We start from the raw sequence: 17,715 nt of genomic DNA on the forward strand, positions 1-17,715 counted from the left end.
TATGCAAATTTGAAAGTACCACAGGAAAAAAATTTATGTTTATATATCTAGTAAACGTGTAAATATAAAAATTTGAATGGGAAGATATATAACAAATTCACGACAGTGATTGACTTTAAGGAGGAAGGGAGAGGAAAGGACATGAGGAACAATAAGAAGAGAGCATTTAATGCCTTTATTGGAAATGTTTAATTCTTTTAAGAGGAAAGTTACATATCTGAAGCAAATAGGACAGAGAGCCAGAAGCTGCTAGTTCTGTGTGTGGGTGTGCTGTCGTGCCAACTCTGTGACCCCATAGACTATAGCTCGCCAGGCTCCTCTGTCCACGGAATCTTCCAAGCAAGAATACTGGAGAGGGTTGCCACTTCCTTCTTCAGGGGATCTTTCCTATCCAGGGACTGAAAATGTATCTCTACTGTCTCCTGCACTGGATCCTTTACTACTGTGCCACCTGGTTCCAGGTAGTGGATAAATGGGAATCTATTGTATTACTCCCTATTCTATAAAGTATTTAAAAATATCATAAAAGGAGTAGATACATTTCATAACTCACATTTTCATATTATGTGCTGCTTTGAACAACCAGTACCACTGAAATATTTTAAATGAATATGTATTAAATATAAAAAAGTACCATTTCACCTATGGTAAAATTAGATGGTCCTGGATTCTTTGCAACCTGCTCAACCATTTTTTAATAATTTGCTAGAATCTTTAAATATTTAGTACAAATATGTTGAAATCCTGCTTTTATTGCTTATTATTGTTTGGGATAAAAAACTAACATTTATTAAATGCCTTTTTTATACACGGTACAAAGGCACTCTGCACAGGTTCTCCTTTAACCTCTACAACAACTCTGCAGAGGACGTTAGGCCCCCATTTTGTATTTGGGAAATCAGGCTGAAGTTACACAGCCTGTGATGGCAGCATTGAGATTTGAATCAAGATCTAACTTGAGAGCTTGAGTTTTTCCCAAGACACTATGGTTAGCTCAGATTAGTAGATATTAGTCAAAACACAAAATATAAATATGTATTTTGTGTGTGTATGTACTGTGTGATTTTTATGACATTGTTCTTCAGTGATGATAAGCTATGGGAACAAAACTGTTTCTTGAATTTGCCTTGGACAGGAAGACGCCAAATGATTCAGTGATCATTTAGTCATTTAGGAGAATCTGCAGAATCTGAGGGGCTAGAAAGCACTTTAGAGATGATGAGGATAGTTATGGTAAATTTAAAAGTTATTATTGGTAGCACATGAACATTTTTGTCTCCTTTAAAGCTATGGGCTGGAGAAGGAAATGACAATCCACTCCAGTATTCTTGCCTGGAGAATTCCATGCACAGAGTAGCCTGGAGGGCTACAGACCATAGGGTTGCAAAGAGTCAGACACGACTTAGTGACTAAACCACCAAAGTTACAGGCAGGGGGACTTCCCTGGTGGTCCAGTGGTTAAGAATCCATCTTGCAACACAGGGGACCCAGGTCTGATCCCTGGTCAAGGAACTAAGATTCCCACAGGCAGCGGAGCAACTAAGTCAGCATGCCACAACTACCGAGCCCATGAGCCACAACTAGAGAGTCGACATGCCACAATGAAAGATCCCGAATGATGCAGTGAAGATCCCAAAATGAAGGGATAGGGAGGAATACTTCTAATTTTATTGATCCATGCAAATTAACCAAAGCCTGATTTGTTAAGGGCACATCTGACCCATTGTGGAGTCTCTACAGCTCCCTTTTTGAAGAAGGCTCTCACATTCCAGCAATCAGGCATGTCACCCCTCACGTGCTGACCAACCGGTTTTCTGGACCTCAACGCAAAGGTGAAAGCCCTGGGGTCAATTCTGCGGAGCCAAGGTATAGATCAGAAGTTCCCCAATTTTTTTGGTTCCCAGGACTTTCAGTGTTTTAGTAATTTTTTCATAGTATCTACCAAACCAAAAATAATGAGTAATGATTAATGAGCAATGTTTTTTAAGTTGTTAGATTCAAATAACTTGTTAAGTATTTCTGTCCAAGAGCTTAGAAGCCACTTAAAAAATAACATGCATACACTGAAGAAAAACGTAATATTCCTATTTCAGTTCAGTTCAGTCACTCAGTCATGTCTGACTCTTTGCTCTTAACTACCTACACATGCTTAATAATGGGATGTGTGTACTTATGTAGCACTACACAACTTCTCAAACCTTGGAATCAGAGAGGACACTGCCACAGTCACTGCTTATTCCACTTTGATTTCTGAGTGGTACCTGGATCTGATCACAGCATTCATGAGAAACTCAGCTCCACAAATGCGTAACATCTCTGAAGTGGATGCAGGGTGATCTAATGGTGAAATGTGAACTACCTCAAACTAGTAGTTTGCATGGTGTTTGACAGATGTGAAGTGTAACTGTCATTCCCACAAATATTAAAAATATTTTGTGGTGCCCCAGGGTACCTTAGTACATAATTTGGGAAACATGGACTTAGATAAAGAAACTTTAGGGGTAAAAAAATTTCCCTTACAATTCAGATAGTTGTGTGCATGTGTGTGTTGGGAGGTGTGCTAGTCAAACTGCAGTGAGATGAGAAGTCAGGGGACAGTAACAAGTTCAGTGGGGAGAAGTGCAACTCAAAATTCGTAAGAGTCAGAATGGCCAGCATTAAAAAGTCCACAAATTAACGAATGCTGAAGAGGGTATGGAGAAAAGGGAGCCTCTCTACACTGTTGGTGGGAATGTAAGTTGGTAGAGCCTGTATGGAAAGCAGTATGAAAGTTCCTCAAAAAACTAAAACTAGAGTTGAAAATAGAGTTGCCATATGATCTAGCAATCTCACTTATGAGCATATATTCAAATAAAACTGTAATTCAAAAAGATACAAGGACTCCTATGTCAACAGTAGCACTATTCACAGTAGCCAAGATGTAGAAGCAAGCTAAATGCTCACTGACAGATGAATGGATAAAGATGTGCTATATATACACAATGGAATACTACTCAGCCATAAAAAAGAATGAAACAATGCCATTTGCAGCAATATGGGTGGACCTAGACATTATCATACTAAGTGAACTAAGTCATAAAAAGACAAAAACCATATGATATCACTTACATGTGGAATCTAACATATGATGCAAGTGAACCTATCTATGAGACAGAATCACAGGCATAGAGAGCAGACCTGTGGTTGCCAAGGGGGACGGGGAGGAGGGAAGATGGACAGGAAGTCTGAGTTAGCAGATGTAAACCATTATATACAGAATGGATAAACAACAAGGCATTATATTGAACATCCTGTGATAAACCCAAATGGAAAAAGAGTATGAAAAAGAATGTGTGTGTATATATGTCTGTGTGTGTGTTTAACGGAATCACTCTGCTATACTGAAATTAATACAACATTATAAATCAGCTATACTTAAATAAATTTACAAAAAAAGTAAGTGGGGACAGTAAGCTTAGACAACTCTTCTGCAAGTGTGGATGAGAAGGCAAGAAAGTAATAATAAGTGAAAGGTTGAAGATGAGGAGAGCAAGGAAGTAACCAATGGAGCAAGGTCTTACAGTATGTAGAAAGGATGCACAGATAGAGGAAGTTAATGTTGAGCTAGGGAATCACCTCACCATCTGAGAGCTAAGAAAAAGAGAAGGTTAGGTGAGGGATCACTTAGAGAGCATGTACATAAATGTTAGAGGAGCTAGTTAGGGGAGACAGTTATGGATATTCTCGAAGAAATAGGCAGGGTTGTCTGCTGTGAAAGAGGGGGTTAGGCTGGTGCTGTGTAGTGGGCTAGAGAAGAGTGGAAAAATCTGCTTTTATTCTGCCGGTACTGTCTATGTTGAATGCATACTAGCTATCTTGTCATGCAAGCTAGCAACCAGGGAACTGTCACATTTGATTCTTGCTCTCATCTAATAATCCTTAAATTCTGATAGTTTTGCCCCTCAGTTTCTCAAATTCCTGGCTCTGTCAGAATACCACTTTCCAGTTTCATCCCTTATTTATATCTCAGCAGGATACTTAGGAGCTTTCTAATGCAAAGTTGTGGTCTGCTTGATTTCAGTTGTCTCCTTCAAATCATTTTTCTACACAGCTACTAGAGACATCGACACCAAAAATGCATGACAATACCACACTATCTAGCTTAATCATCCTCAACTGCTTTTCACTGAACAAGAACAAAGTCCAAGGGCTTTAATGTGGCACGTACTAGGCCCACCATGATCTGGCCCTTGCCCTCCACTTCCAATATCAGCTACTCTCTCCCATCTTCATGTTCTGGGGGTTCTGAATGGCCTGAAATTTTGTGCACAAACCAAGCTGTGTATCATTTCTGATACTGCCTCTGCTGGGAATATAATCTCTCCTCTTGGTGCCTTTCTAAATTCTACTTATCTTTTAAGACTCAGCTCAGCTATCACCTTCTCTAGGAAGCCTTTCTTGATAGGTGCCATACCCCCAACTCTACTTACATTGACTTAGTGACCTTCTCTCTATATTTCCCTAACAACTAAGGAGTATACACGTCTTTATCATTATGCTCTGTATAAAGATTCAAAGTTATTAATGTATTTATCTCAGCTTCTAGTGTGTGAACTCCCTGAGGGAAAAGTATTATTCACTTTGAGATCTTCAGAACCTAGTATGAACCAACCAGCAGGCAACTCAGTAAACGTCGAATAAGTAAGCCATAATTCTCTTTAAGGGAGTTATTTTGCTCTACCGATTTATTTAAGTTCTCCTACTGCATTTAAAATATGAATCAAATTACAAAATTCAATTTAGTAATAAATTTCCAGCTATACAGTACGCCATATGTGGGCTTCTGCAGTGACTCAGTGCTAGAGAATCTACCTGCAATGTAGGAGTCGCAGGAGACGTGAGTTCAATCCCTGGGTTGGGAAGATCCCCTGCAGGAGGGTTTGGCAACCCACTCCAGTATTTTGCCTGAAGAAGCCCATGGACAGAGGAGCCTGGTGGGCTGCAGTCCATAGAGTCACAAAGAGTCAGACACGACTGAAACGACTGAGCATGCATGTGTGCGTGCATGCATGCTCAGGCACATGTATAAGATATTATAGTATATTTATTCATGACGAAACATTGTGTTTTCATTTCCTAAAGTTATGAATCAGGCATCAGTCATAAATATCCATTAACTGAAAAATGAACATATTTATGGAGCTATACATGGAATTTTAAAACAGTGACTTCCTCTTCTAGAATTCCTAGCATATATTTAATGGTCAGAACTTCTGTTCTTCAATATTTGTACTTTTGCTGCTGCTGCTGCTGCTGCTAAGTTGCTTCAGTCGTGTCCAACTCTGTGCGACCCCATAGACGGCAGCCCACCAGGCTCTCCCGTCCCTGGGATTCTCCAGGCAAGAACACTGGAGTGGGTTGCCATTTCCTTCTCCAATGCATGAAAGTGAAAAGTGAAAGGGAAGTCGCTCAGTCATGTCTGACTATTAGCTAGGTTCAGTTAAAAACTTGCCTCCCAATAAGTACTTTCGATACTTAGATAGTCCAGAGAAATCTGAATATTGAATTCTAACCTGAACGTGAGCAAAACATATTTTTTAGAATCCAGTGTAAATACTGTTTCATTTTCCCTAAATTCAGTAAGTGCTACTGAAAAAAATGCTATATGCTACTATATTAAGTGAGTTACAGATAAGATTAATAATTTGCCAGCTAAGAGACTGGCAAATGCCTTGATCAATAATAAGTGCACAAACTAAACCATACACATAGTTCTCAGCCATTGATTCTACATCATTTTTTAAATTATTTTATATTATTCTTAGACTGATAGTTTTAGAAAATTCAGTTTTATAAAATAGGTATGCCGAACTCATGAATGGCCCTTACTTTTAAATAGCTGCTGCAATTCACCCCATTCTCATGGCCAGTATCACTGCCATGACTCCATGCCTTCCTAATTCAGTGTTTATGCTGAAACACTCCCACCCTCTTACTAGCCTGGCTGGAGAAGGGAGAATGGGCATTATGAAAAATTAACTACAGTATCTTTGGTTACCAGTGAAAAGTTTATTTGAGATCTGTATTGATCTATGATCCAGTATATGACTTAAATATAATATAACCATTAATATTATCTACAAATGCTTTCACTCATTGTAGTGAGTAGTGAGTTCATTAACTTCTTATAATAGTAATACCTGGAAATTCTAAAAATAGGATCAGACATATTTTATTCTGTCATGATATTTAAAGAACATTCGCCTTTTTCATAAGGATCAGATGCTCACTGAAAATACCATAATTGAATTTAGACAATAATGAATTAACCAACTTAGTATCTAACTTTTGTTTTATCAAATGGGTAGGCACTTATATATCTTATGATAATGCCTGCACAGGGACATTACAGAATTCTGAAGGCAGTCTTCTGGGAATAATGCAAATGCCACGATGAACAGAAGGTTCCTCCTAAGAAATTAAAAATAAGTTTCCCTATGAAATTAAACTATAAATGAACATATGATGGAGGTGAGTAGAGACAGGCAAAGTTTCTTCAAGAGATGAATGGGTTCCATGCTAGCTTGTAACATAACTGAACACATTAACATAAAAAATGTATCAATAAGGTGCTTGTTGGGAAACTATATGATGGAGAGATAATAGACAATGATGGAAACAGAAAAAGGAGAACTGAAACATACAGAGATGGTGCAATACCTATTTAAGTAGAGTAAATATAATAAAACTAGTAACAAGACTTCTATAGTGATTACTACGTGCCTGATACTGGTCTAAGCACTGTATACCTATTATGCGTTTAATTTTCAAAAGAATACTGTAAAATAGAAACTATTATTTGCCTTATTTTAAACTTAAGGAAATCCAGAGAGGTTAAGAAATTTGCCTGAGGTCAGACAACCAATGAGAGGTAAAGCTGGAACTGGAACTCAGATATTCTGGCTCTGGAGTCTGTGCCCTTAATAACTCAGTCACACTGCTACCCTGTCCAGAGGTGACAGGACTTCACCAGGCTGAATCACAGGTTCAGTCTGCCCCACATGCGTTCAACTACTCACATCCTAAGCACAGACTATATATGGTATGGACTCAGTGGTGAACAAGGAGTCATTTCATTTCTTTCCTTCTGAAACATGAAGTGCTACATATAGCTATATCCCACATTTAATTCCATATTTAATCAAACAACTCCCAAATATTTAGGTATCACTTATAGCCTGCCTTTAAGGAAATAAGGAGCTGGTCAGGCCAATATAAGCACAGGGACTGTCTGATAGCTCTATTTCCATTCTGAATTATTTATCTGGTATCTTGGATTACATCATTTGGGCCAGAAATTGTTAATAATAAGCATTCAGGAGCCTGATCCACCCTGGAACACTGATGATATCCTTTCTATTTTCTGCCTCAGAACTGTTGTGAAATTAAAATTAAATAATATAAGTTCTTTGTAAATTTAACGGTTTATTTAAATAGAATGTATTTATGCTTATTTAAAGGACCTTGATAATATTCAGAAACTCTTTCTGTATCTTCAAGATGAGCCACTACTTCCAAATCACTTTTGGGAAAGTAAAAAATGAATGTGTCAAAACATTTTAGTTAGTACCCATGAAGCCTGATTCAACTCAAAACTGCAATTTCATAGAAGTTTATTAATTTTGGAGAAATTATATTTGCTACTTTCCATGAGCCTAAACCTTTAGTAAGTTGTTTACAAAAATCAGCTATAACAGTGAACTTCCCTGAATACGCACTTCTCTTGAAATCTAAAAGGAAATAGCGTTGCTATTTAATCATAATATAAAATCTCAGGTAAGTATTTCAGAAGGAAACAGGAAATGAGTTTTTCTTTTTGGAGTTAAGGCTATTTGCTCAAAATCTTTGCTATCAATATAATAACACTGTGTGTTAACTTCTCAATAAATTTTAAATAATTCCTTTGGAAATTCTATATGTTGTAGGGAGATCTGCTGCTGCTGCTGCTGCTGCTGCTAAGTTGCTTCAGTCGTGTCTGACTCTGTGCGACCCCATAGACGGCAGCCTACTAGGCTCCCCCATCTCTGGGATTCTCCAGGCAAGAACACTGGAGTGGGTTGCCATTTCCTTCTCCAATGCATGAAAATGAAAAGTGAAAGTGAAATCGCTCAGTCGTGCCCGACTATCAGCGACCCCATGGACTGCAGCTCACCAGGCTCCTCCATACATGGGATTTTCCAGGCAAGAGTACTGGAGTGGGGCGCCAGTGCCTTCTCCGGTAGGTAGATCTACTAGACTAATACTCATAACATATGCTTACATTTGAAACAGCAAAACGTTAGATTTATATGCAAAACACACATCTACTTTCAGACACCTGAATCCAACTATTTTAAGCTTAGAATTATGTATAAGCTCTTCAGTAGGATTACATCTATAATCCCATCAATAAGCCTGGAGATAAAAGGAAAAATAATCATTACCAATGATGATTTAAAAGTCTGTTTGCTTTTCAAGAATGATTTCTTTGAAAAGATACATGCAATGAAATTGGTTTCTAAGTGGGTATACAGTAAATAAAGAATTAAAAGAGCAGTGAAAATTCAAATGAAACTCATATTCAGTTCAGTTCAGTTTAGTCACTCAGTCGTGTCTGACTATTTGCGACCCCATGAATCGCAGCACGCCAGGCCTCCCTGTCCATCACCAACTCCCGGAGTCCATCCAAACCCATGTCCATCAAGTCAGTGATGCCATCCAACCATCTCATCTTCTGTCGTCCCCTTCTCCTCCTGACCTCAATCTTTCCCAGCATCATATTAACCATAGCCTTTCCTCTTAATCTCTTGGGAAATAAACAGAACCCTAATGGAAGCCATAATCATTAGTTCACAGTTTTTCCCCCTGAATAATATAACTGTTAAATGAAATAAGCATTTAAAATAATTATTTTTGGTTATTTCAATTAGAAAGCAAAATTTAACAGAAAACAGTATTACTTCATTGCCACAATTTTTCTAAATAAAATTGTCTTAATGCTCTTTAAAAACCTTCAGAAATATGCAATCACAGTTATAAAAACAAGAATGCAAAAAAATATTCATAATACATTGGTTATAATCTAAAAAAAGATTTCTGAATATTGCAGTAAAATGGTAATCTATACTATCAAATCATGATAGAACTCATATATGAAATGTTTTAATGGATAAAAATTTCAGAACTAATAGCAGTAGCTTTAGCTACCATGTGAATATTATAAAAATATGTGACTCTATTACATGAAAGAGAAAAATAAAAACACTTTGTTTATGTATCATTCCCCCAAGATAGAATGTTAAATATTTATTAATAACCAAATGTTACAAAATTTAGAGCATGAACTTTTCCATATAATCAGAAATGTTTTGATTAAAATAAAACATATATAGAATTCCAAAAAAAAAGCAGAATTTTGTTACATCCAATTTTATAAGAAAATGTTTAAGGTAAGCTATAACTACAAATATATATTCATGAGATTCTCCATTCTTCACAAGTTAAAGTGGAAATATTTTCTATGAGTATATTTTCCTCTGGGTTTTCTTTTGGTATTGATATAAAACATTGTACAGCACCATATCAAAGATCAGTATTGCACAGTTAATACCTGTAATGTGTTCTTCCAACAACTGAATTTCCTTCTCTCCACTGAGCAGTCACATCAGTGGGTTCAAGTAAACCTTCGAAAATATGCTCCCAGAGATACAAACCTGATAATTAAAAAAACAAAAAATGAAAGCATTTACCGTCTGGTTTACTCTATTGTGTGAGATGACTTTATGTTCTGCTCTTTCACATTATTTGGATAAGAAATCAGATTCTATTCCTCTTTGGGCTCAAAATCATCAATATGGCAGCTAATGTACAAGAGACTAACTCAGATGTTGTCAGTGTAAAATGTGGCAAAATGTGGGATATATTAAAGATAATAAACTCTCTGATTCTAAATTTGAGAAATCCATAAGTATCGCTGGACTACCTGTCTTACCCTGAAATGTGTTATATTACAGTGTGTAAATTACCTTAGATTAGAACTGTTTCTGTACTATAACAAGCTGGGGATGGATTTACCATCTTATGCCAAATAGAACCAGAGGTCTCATGTATGCATATACATTCAATATATCAAGGAGATATTACCTCCTTCCCAATTGAGCACACATCCTTCACTACATGACGCTGTCTGCAGACAACTGCCACTGCATCCTATCTCTTTAGGCCAGCCCCTGTGTTTTATCAGGATTTCACCTATATGAAAGCTCTGAGAGTAGAGGAGAGCAGTGTCACACAATAAGGTATTCTGGAGACAATGAGGTAATTGGGGAGCCCGGTTACCTAAATGTAACTAAAAAGTTACCTTGGAAGATGTGTTTTGGTACATTCTTACCACACTCTGGTAAAGACATGCACAAAAAACCCATGTTAAAAGACTAGGCTAATCAGATAAAACTTTCCAAATACGGTAGGTTGAGTAATGCTTTCTCCCAACTCAAGATGGCCAAAGATGAAATCTCTAGGACCTGTAAATACATTACCTTTAGAAAGCAAAAGAGGCTTTCTAAATGTGATTAAGATAAGGATGCTAAAGTATAGAGATTATGCTGGATTATCTACCTGTTGATGTTGTTCAGTGCTGATTATCTGGGTGTGGTTGCTGTTGTTCAATCCTTAAGTCATGTCTGACTCTTTGCGACCCCATGGACTGCAGCATGCCAGGCTTCCCTGTCCTTCACTATCTCCCAGAGTCTGCTCAAACTCATGTCCGTTGAGAAGATGATGCCATCCTATCATTTTATCCTCTGTCACCCCCGTTTCCTCCTGCCCTCAATCTTTCCCAGCATCAGGGTCTGTTCCAATGAGTTGGCTCTTCACATCAGGTGGCCAAAGTACTGGAGTTTCAGCTTCAGCATCAGTCCTTCCAAAGAGTATTCAGGGTTGATTTCCTTTAAGATTGACTGATTTGATCTCCTTCCTGTGCAGGGGACTCTCAAGATCTTCTCTAGCATCAAAAGCATCAATTCTTTGGCGCTTAGCTTTTAATACGTTTTCTAGGCCCATCACTTCACAGCAAATAGTTGGGGAAACAATGGAAACCACAAGAGATTTTATTTTGGGGGGCTCCCAAATCACTGCAGATGGTGACTGCAGCCATGAAATTAAAAGACACTTGCTTCTTGGAAGAAAAGCTATGACCAACCTAGACAGTATATTAAAAAGTGGAGACATTACTTTGCTAACAAAAGTTCGTCTAGTCAAAGCTATGGTTTTCCCAGTAGTCATGTATGGATGTGAGAGTTGGACTACAAAGAAAGCTGAGCACTGAAGAAGTGATGCTTTTGAAGTGTGGTGTTGGAGAAGACTCTTGAGAGTCCCTTTCACTGCAAGGAGATCCAACCAGTCCATCCCAAAGGAAATCAGTCCTGAATATTCACTGAAGGACTGATGCTGAAGCTGAAACTCTAATACTTTGGTCACCCGATGAGAAGAACTGACTCATTAGAAAAGATCCTGATGCTGGGAAAGATTGAAGGCAGGAGGAGAAGGGGACAACAGAGGATGAGATGGTTGGATGGCATCACCGACTCAATGGACATGAGTTTGAGCAAGCTTTGGGAGTTGGTGATGGACAGGGAAGCTTGGCATGCTACAGTCCATGGGGTTGCAAACTGAGTGACTGAACTGAACTGAACTGAGGTTTGTCATAGCTTTTCTTCTAATGAGCAAGCATCTTTTAATTTTGTGGCTGTGGTCACTGTTCATAGTGATTTTGGAGTCCAAGAAAATAAAATTTGTCACTGTTTTCACTTTTTCTCCATCTATTTTCCATGAAGTGATGGGACCAGATGCCGTGATCTTAGTTTTCTGAATGTTAAGTTTTAAGTCAGCTTTTTCACTCTCCTCTTTCACCTTCATCAAGAGACTCCTTAGTTCTTTGCTTTCTGCCATTAGAGTGGTATCATCTGCATATCTGAGGTTCTTGATATTTCTCCTGGCAATCTTGATTCCACTTGTGATTCAGCCAGCCCGGCATTTCACATGATGTATTCTACATATAAGCTAAATAAGCAAGGTGACAATATACAGCCTTGATATACTCCTTTCCCAATTTTGAACCAGTCTGTTGTTCTGGGTGGGTCCTATATAATCACAAGGGTCCTCAGGAGAGGGAGCCAGGAGCGTCAAAATGAGGGAAAGAGGTTTGAGGAAGAAGAAGTCAGGATGAGGTGGGGCTATGGGTCAAGTAATGAAGGCAGTTACTAGAAGGCAGTAAGAAGCAAGGAAACAGATGCTCCTCTAGAGCATCCAAATGGAATACAGCCTGAGGACACACTTTAGATTTCTGCCTTCAGAAATGTAATATAATAAATTTATGGTGACCAAAGTTAATGATGCTATATTTGCATATTTGAAATTTGCTAAGAGGGTAGATCAAAAGTTCACATTACAAGAAAAAAGTTTTAACTATGTGAGGTGATGGATGTTCACTAGACTTATTGTATTGATCCTTTTACAATATACACCTATATTAAATCATTATGTAGTATACTTGAAACTTATAAGTCAATTATAGATTAAAAAATATATGTTGTTTTTATATACAATGGAATGTTGCTCAGTCATGGTAGTGGTTGGTGGTTTAGTTGCTAAGTTGTGTCCAACTCTTAGCACCATGGACTGTAGCCTGCCAGGCTTCTCTATCCATGGGATTTCCCAGGCAAGTATACCAGAGTGGGCTCCCATTTCCTTCTCCAGGGGATCTTCCCACCCAGGGGCAGAACCCAGGTCTCCTGCATTGTAGGCAGTCTCCTGCACTGCAGGTGGTCTCCTGACTTGTGGACACAGTAGGGGAAGGAGAGTGGGGTGAATTGAGAGAGTTGCACTGAAACATATACATTACAATGTGTAAAATAAATAGCTAGTGTGAAGTTACTATATAACACAGGGAGCTCAGGCTGGTGCTCTGTGATGACCTAAAGGGGTGGGATGGAGGGTGGGGTGGGAGAGAGGTTCAAGAGAGAGGGGTATATGTATACTTATGGCTGGTTCACACTGTTGTATACCAGAAATCAATACAACATTGTAAAGCAATTATCTTCCAATTAAAAATAATTAAATTTAAATAAAAAATGTTTTAAGCCACTAACTTTTTGGTAATTGGTTATAGCAGCTAAAGGAAACTACATATTACGAGGCTATAGAAATGGGGTGCTGCTGTAACAAATACTTAAAAATCTGGAAGTGGCTTTGCAATTGGGTAATGGGGAAAGGTTGAAAAAATTTTGAGAACAATGATTAAAAAACATTTAGATTAGAATGACTTAAACAGACTGTAGGTACAAATATGGATGCTAGTGACTCAGCTGGCGAGAACTCAGGAGAAAGTTAGGAGAACAGTAGGAAAAAACTTGTATCATTTTCGAGAATATAAATATCATCATAAACTGATTGTTGGAAGAAACAGGCACATTAAAAGTGCTGTTGGTGAGGGCTCAGAAGGAAATGAGGAACATGCTATTAGAGATTGGAGTAAAGAAGATCCTTGTTATAAACAATAGACAGTTTAGCTGAATTGTTTCCTGCACTTATGTGCAAAGCAGAACTTGTAAATGATTACATTGGATAGTTAGTTGAAGAAATTTCTAAGTAAAGTGTTGTAGCTGTGGCCTCATTTCTTCTCACTGATTACAATAAGATATGAGTTGAAAAGAGAGACTTAGAAAAAAATTAAGCAAAAAGTAATCATGACTTGATGATTTTGGAAATTCTCAGCCTCTTCAGATTGCAAAAGAGAGGAAAAATTAGGGGATTCACTGTCAAGAAAGCATGCTAGCATTCCTGAAAATGGAAGGCTAAAGATGTAGCTGACATCCTTTTGCTAATGTCTGGTCAGAATATTCAATCACATAGAGGGTTGTTTTTTTTTTTTTAATATTAGGTATTGATTTGTGGATTTCCTTAGCGATTATCAGCAGAAGCTAGAAACAGAGATGGGGTTATCCAGGAAACACCGATGGAGGAACTCTTGTCTAATAAAGTGAATCTTTATGACATACATATGGGAGACTGACATGGTTCTTGAGAACGTTATATTAATAGAAACACTGCCAACTTGGACTAAAAGGGACAGAGAGAGAGTTGAAATGAAACAAGCTTATTGGATTCCCCAAATCCTAACAGCAGGAAACACGCTGATAAAGCTACTGAGCTGCAAACACATGCTAACCTTCCTGAAAATGGAAGGATGACTTCCCAAGCATGGAGCTGAAAAATCCAGAAAGAACATTTGAGCCATAGATTACTCACTCCCAGGGCTTGAAACCTAATGAAGTTTGCGTGGTTGGATATCAAACCTGCTTAAACCTGTGACTCCATTCTTCTTCCATTTTCTCCCTTTTGAATGGGAATTTCTGTAACTGGTATCCTATGACTGTGCCTGGGGAATAGGCTGATGAATGCAATGCTTGATAAAGCTCATCTGACCACTTTGTGCCTATTAAATTGAAATCAGAAAAGTCTAGAAACATGGAAAATGTTAAGAAGTATATTTAATTAAAAACTAGAATGAGGAAGTGGAAATTTAAAGAAAAATTAATATGACAGATTCTAATAGAGAAAAAAATTGCTAGAACTTGATGATTAGAGGTCTGGGTACTTGAACTTTAGAGATCAGTAATTTTCAAGGGTGTATATATGTATGCAAATGTTTATGAATTTATGAAACATTATGGGTCAGGCACTACTATTCTGTTTACTTTCCTTTCATCTGGTACCTTTTATCCATATCCCTTACTGTACATATATTTAACTCATGTTTAATAGCCAAAAAACTCACTTCTAATTGACTAAGTTCTTTCTGACTCTTTTGTCATTGAGGGTCCCATTCTCTAATTAAGCATATGGTATAATTTGGAATACTATACTCTCATGATACTCAGAGCAAAAGTGTTTTGGTGGGCAACCAAGTTTAATCAACTACATATTATATCCCCTTCCGAGGCATTCATGATGAACACTGGCATATTAAAACCTCTGACAAAGTTTCTGCAACAAAGAACCTTGTTTAGCTTTGTTCAGTTCAGTGTTTCCTAAACTTGTTTGGCCATTAAGGTCAGAGGCCACATCTTACACTTGTGTATAAAGTGTCTAATAAACACATAGTTCTATGAAAATTCAGTTGACATAGGCATTTTAATATAATGATGTTCACACAACCAACTCTTTGTGTCTACAAATAAAGCTGTGCTCTGTTAAAGACAGGGGCACATGCGTATGTTTGTGTGTGTTTACACAGATGTTGTCTAGTAAAAATAGAAATGGAATATCGAAAAAAGTGAAAAAATGTATCATGGTATCTTAACAAATGATGAAATAGACTTTAAATGTATTAATAGTGCTTTTATACGATGCTTTTACATATCTTAGCTTTAAACATTAACTTACCAATGGCAGCTTTGCCCCAGATTTGTACCTGGAAGTGTTTTTTCTCTTTTGTGGACTTATTTACTATCTGAAGGCTAGTTTTAAGTCTGTGTTGTTGTTCATTTTTTTCATCTTCTTCCCAAGGATTCCATTCTTCACTTCTCAAAGTAGATTGTTCTGTGTTATAAAAAGAGTAACAAGTGTCATCAATAAGGCAGAGCATCAGTTATAGATAAATCCAAGCCATTTACATTAGATGTTGTTGTTAGTTGCTAAGTAGTGTATGACTCTTTTGCAACCCCATGCAACCCCATGGACTATAGCCTGCCAGCCTTCTCTGTCCATGGATTTTCCAGGTGAGAATACTGTAGTGTCTGCTACTTTTTTTTTTTCCCAGGGGATCTTTCCTATCCAGGGATCCAACCCACATCTCCTGCATTGGCAGGTGGATTCTTCACCACTCAGCTACCTGGAAAGTCAGGGAGTTTTACCTGCATCCTAACTTCAGTTTTTCAGAGATTAAACAAGAGAATTTGAACAAGTTAAACACACAATAAAAATTTTTAAAAGGAAAGCAGAACTTAATTTTGATTGAACCATTACCCCAAAAGAACTTGAAATAAAATGTTAATAAAATGTTAGGCTCCCCAAAAAAGCCTTCTAAAATAACTGGGTACAGTAATATGTATTATTACAAGCCTAACTTTTGCCAATTCTATATAGACTGTATATGTTACTTAAACTATACATAAAACTTGCTTCAACATTAAAAGTGTCCAACAGTTTCAGATACTATTGTGCAAGATTCTGAAAGAAGGTAGAAATAAGCCTGAGTCCGATCCTGACATAGGTCAACAAAATACAAAGGGATCAAAACTTGGAGATAAAGCACGCTAGTCTTCTGAAGTCTCCGCAGGATTAGAGAAGGCTTTTTGCTTCAGTAGGCTTCTCTGGTGGCTCAGACGGTAAAGCGTCTGCCTACAATGTGGGAGATCAGGGTTCGATCCCTGGGTCGGGAAGATTCTCTGGAAAAGGAAATGGCAACGCTCTCCAGGGTCAGGTAGATCCTCTGGAGAAGAAAATGGCAACCCACTCCAGTACTCTTGCCTGGAAAATCCCATGGACGGAGGGGAGGAGAGTGATGGGCTACAGTCCATGGGGTCACAAAGAGTCGGACACGATTGAGCGACTTCACTTTTCACTTTCTTTTGTTTCAATATGGGTATAGATGTCTTTAGGCCAGCGGCATTCCAGAGAATCTGGCATTTTGTGACAACGTCTTGGATATTCAAGATGTGTTTTTAAAAGTGTGTGCACCTGTTAGCCCCAGGGGTGGGGAGTGGCGACAGCATGTGAGATTTGGGCGAGGACCTAAGCATTCCTATATCCTCCAATCCCGAGGCCTGGGGTGCTACCGAGAGCTGGAATCGGAGAAGCGCGCCCCGGAGCCATCCTGGACCCGAGAGCGGGATTGGTGGCAGCGTGGCTCAGCTCTCCCGGCCCCTACCATCCCTCAGCCCCACGCCCCGGCGCGCAGCCCGAGAAGAGAGGCCCCGGCCCGGTGTCCTACCTCGGCCGCGCCTCTCCCGCACCGGGACAACCCCCTTCCTGAGGCCCCGCAAAGGCGCGTCCTGCGTCCGGCGGCGGCGCCCGAAGAAGACGTGGTAGGCGGCGTAGAGGGAAAAGAGGCAGTACACGGCGATGAGAATCGAGCAGAGACGCTTCCGCGTCAGCAGCATCCCACTTAGGCTTCCGCTCAGGCCACCACCAACATGGAGATAGGCCGGGGACTAGACTGCCGTTCTGCGCCGCGGTCCTGTTGGCTTTGGGAGCAGGCCCAGGCACGGCGGGAGGGAGTCACCAGAAACGGGCCCGCCCACAGCTCATCTGCCCCGCCCATCGCCCAGCTCAAGCCCCGCCCTAGACCCCGCCCAACCTCTGTGGCTTCTCTGTCCCGCCCTGTCATAGGCTCCGCCCCCTCGGGGAGTGCTGGAATCCTCCCTGCCGTGGATCCTGGAACTGGGCTCTGGAAGATCTCACCTTCTCTCGCGCTGCTCCCTGACCTCTGCAGGGTATCCAGGGCCCTTTTCAATCCTGCTCACCTTCCGATGTACATAAAGACTTCACCTTATTTGACTGCAAAGAAAAAAAACAAAACAGCACCTTGGTTCCTGAAGGCCAGATGAAGGCATGAACTATGAAAATTTCTGTTCACCATGTGATCCCCAGACCCAGCCTGCTGTATTGAAAAACGAATGAACATAAATTTCCATT

General features: G+C 39.1%; 1 protein-coding gene across 2 annotated transcripts in view; it reads right to left on the reverse strand.

Annotated features, from left to right (window-relative positions):
• RXYLT1 (ribitol xylosyltransferase 1) overlaps positions 1-17,363 on the reverse strand; it is a 28,564-nt gene extending 11,201 nt beyond the window's left edge. Inside the window, exons 1-3 of one of the 2 annotated variants that reach the window (XM_069584752.1) lie at positions 17,012-17,363; positions 15,463-15,618; positions 9,629-9,731 (exon numbers count right to left, since the gene is read on the reverse strand). In XM_069584752.1, the coding sequence (XP_069440853.1) occupies positions 9,629-9,731; positions 15,463-15,618; positions 17,012-17,180 (428 nt within the window). In that variant the 5' untranslated portion in view covers positions 17,181-17,363. The remainder of the gene's footprint in view (positions 1-9,628; positions 9,732-15,462; positions 15,619-17,011) is intronic. The other variant, XM_069584753.1, reaches the window with a different exon arrangement.
• Positions 17,364-17,715: the final 352 nt, after the last annotated feature.

The sequence above is a fragment of the Ovis canadensis genome, chromosome 3, assembly GCF_042477335.2.
Source record: "Ovis canadensis isolate MfBH-ARS-UI-01 breed Bighorn chromosome 3, ARS-UI_OviCan_v2, whole genome shotgun sequence".
NCBI classification, from domain to species: domain Eukaryota; kingdom Metazoa; phylum Chordata; class Mammalia; order Artiodactyla; family Bovidae; genus Ovis; species Ovis canadensis.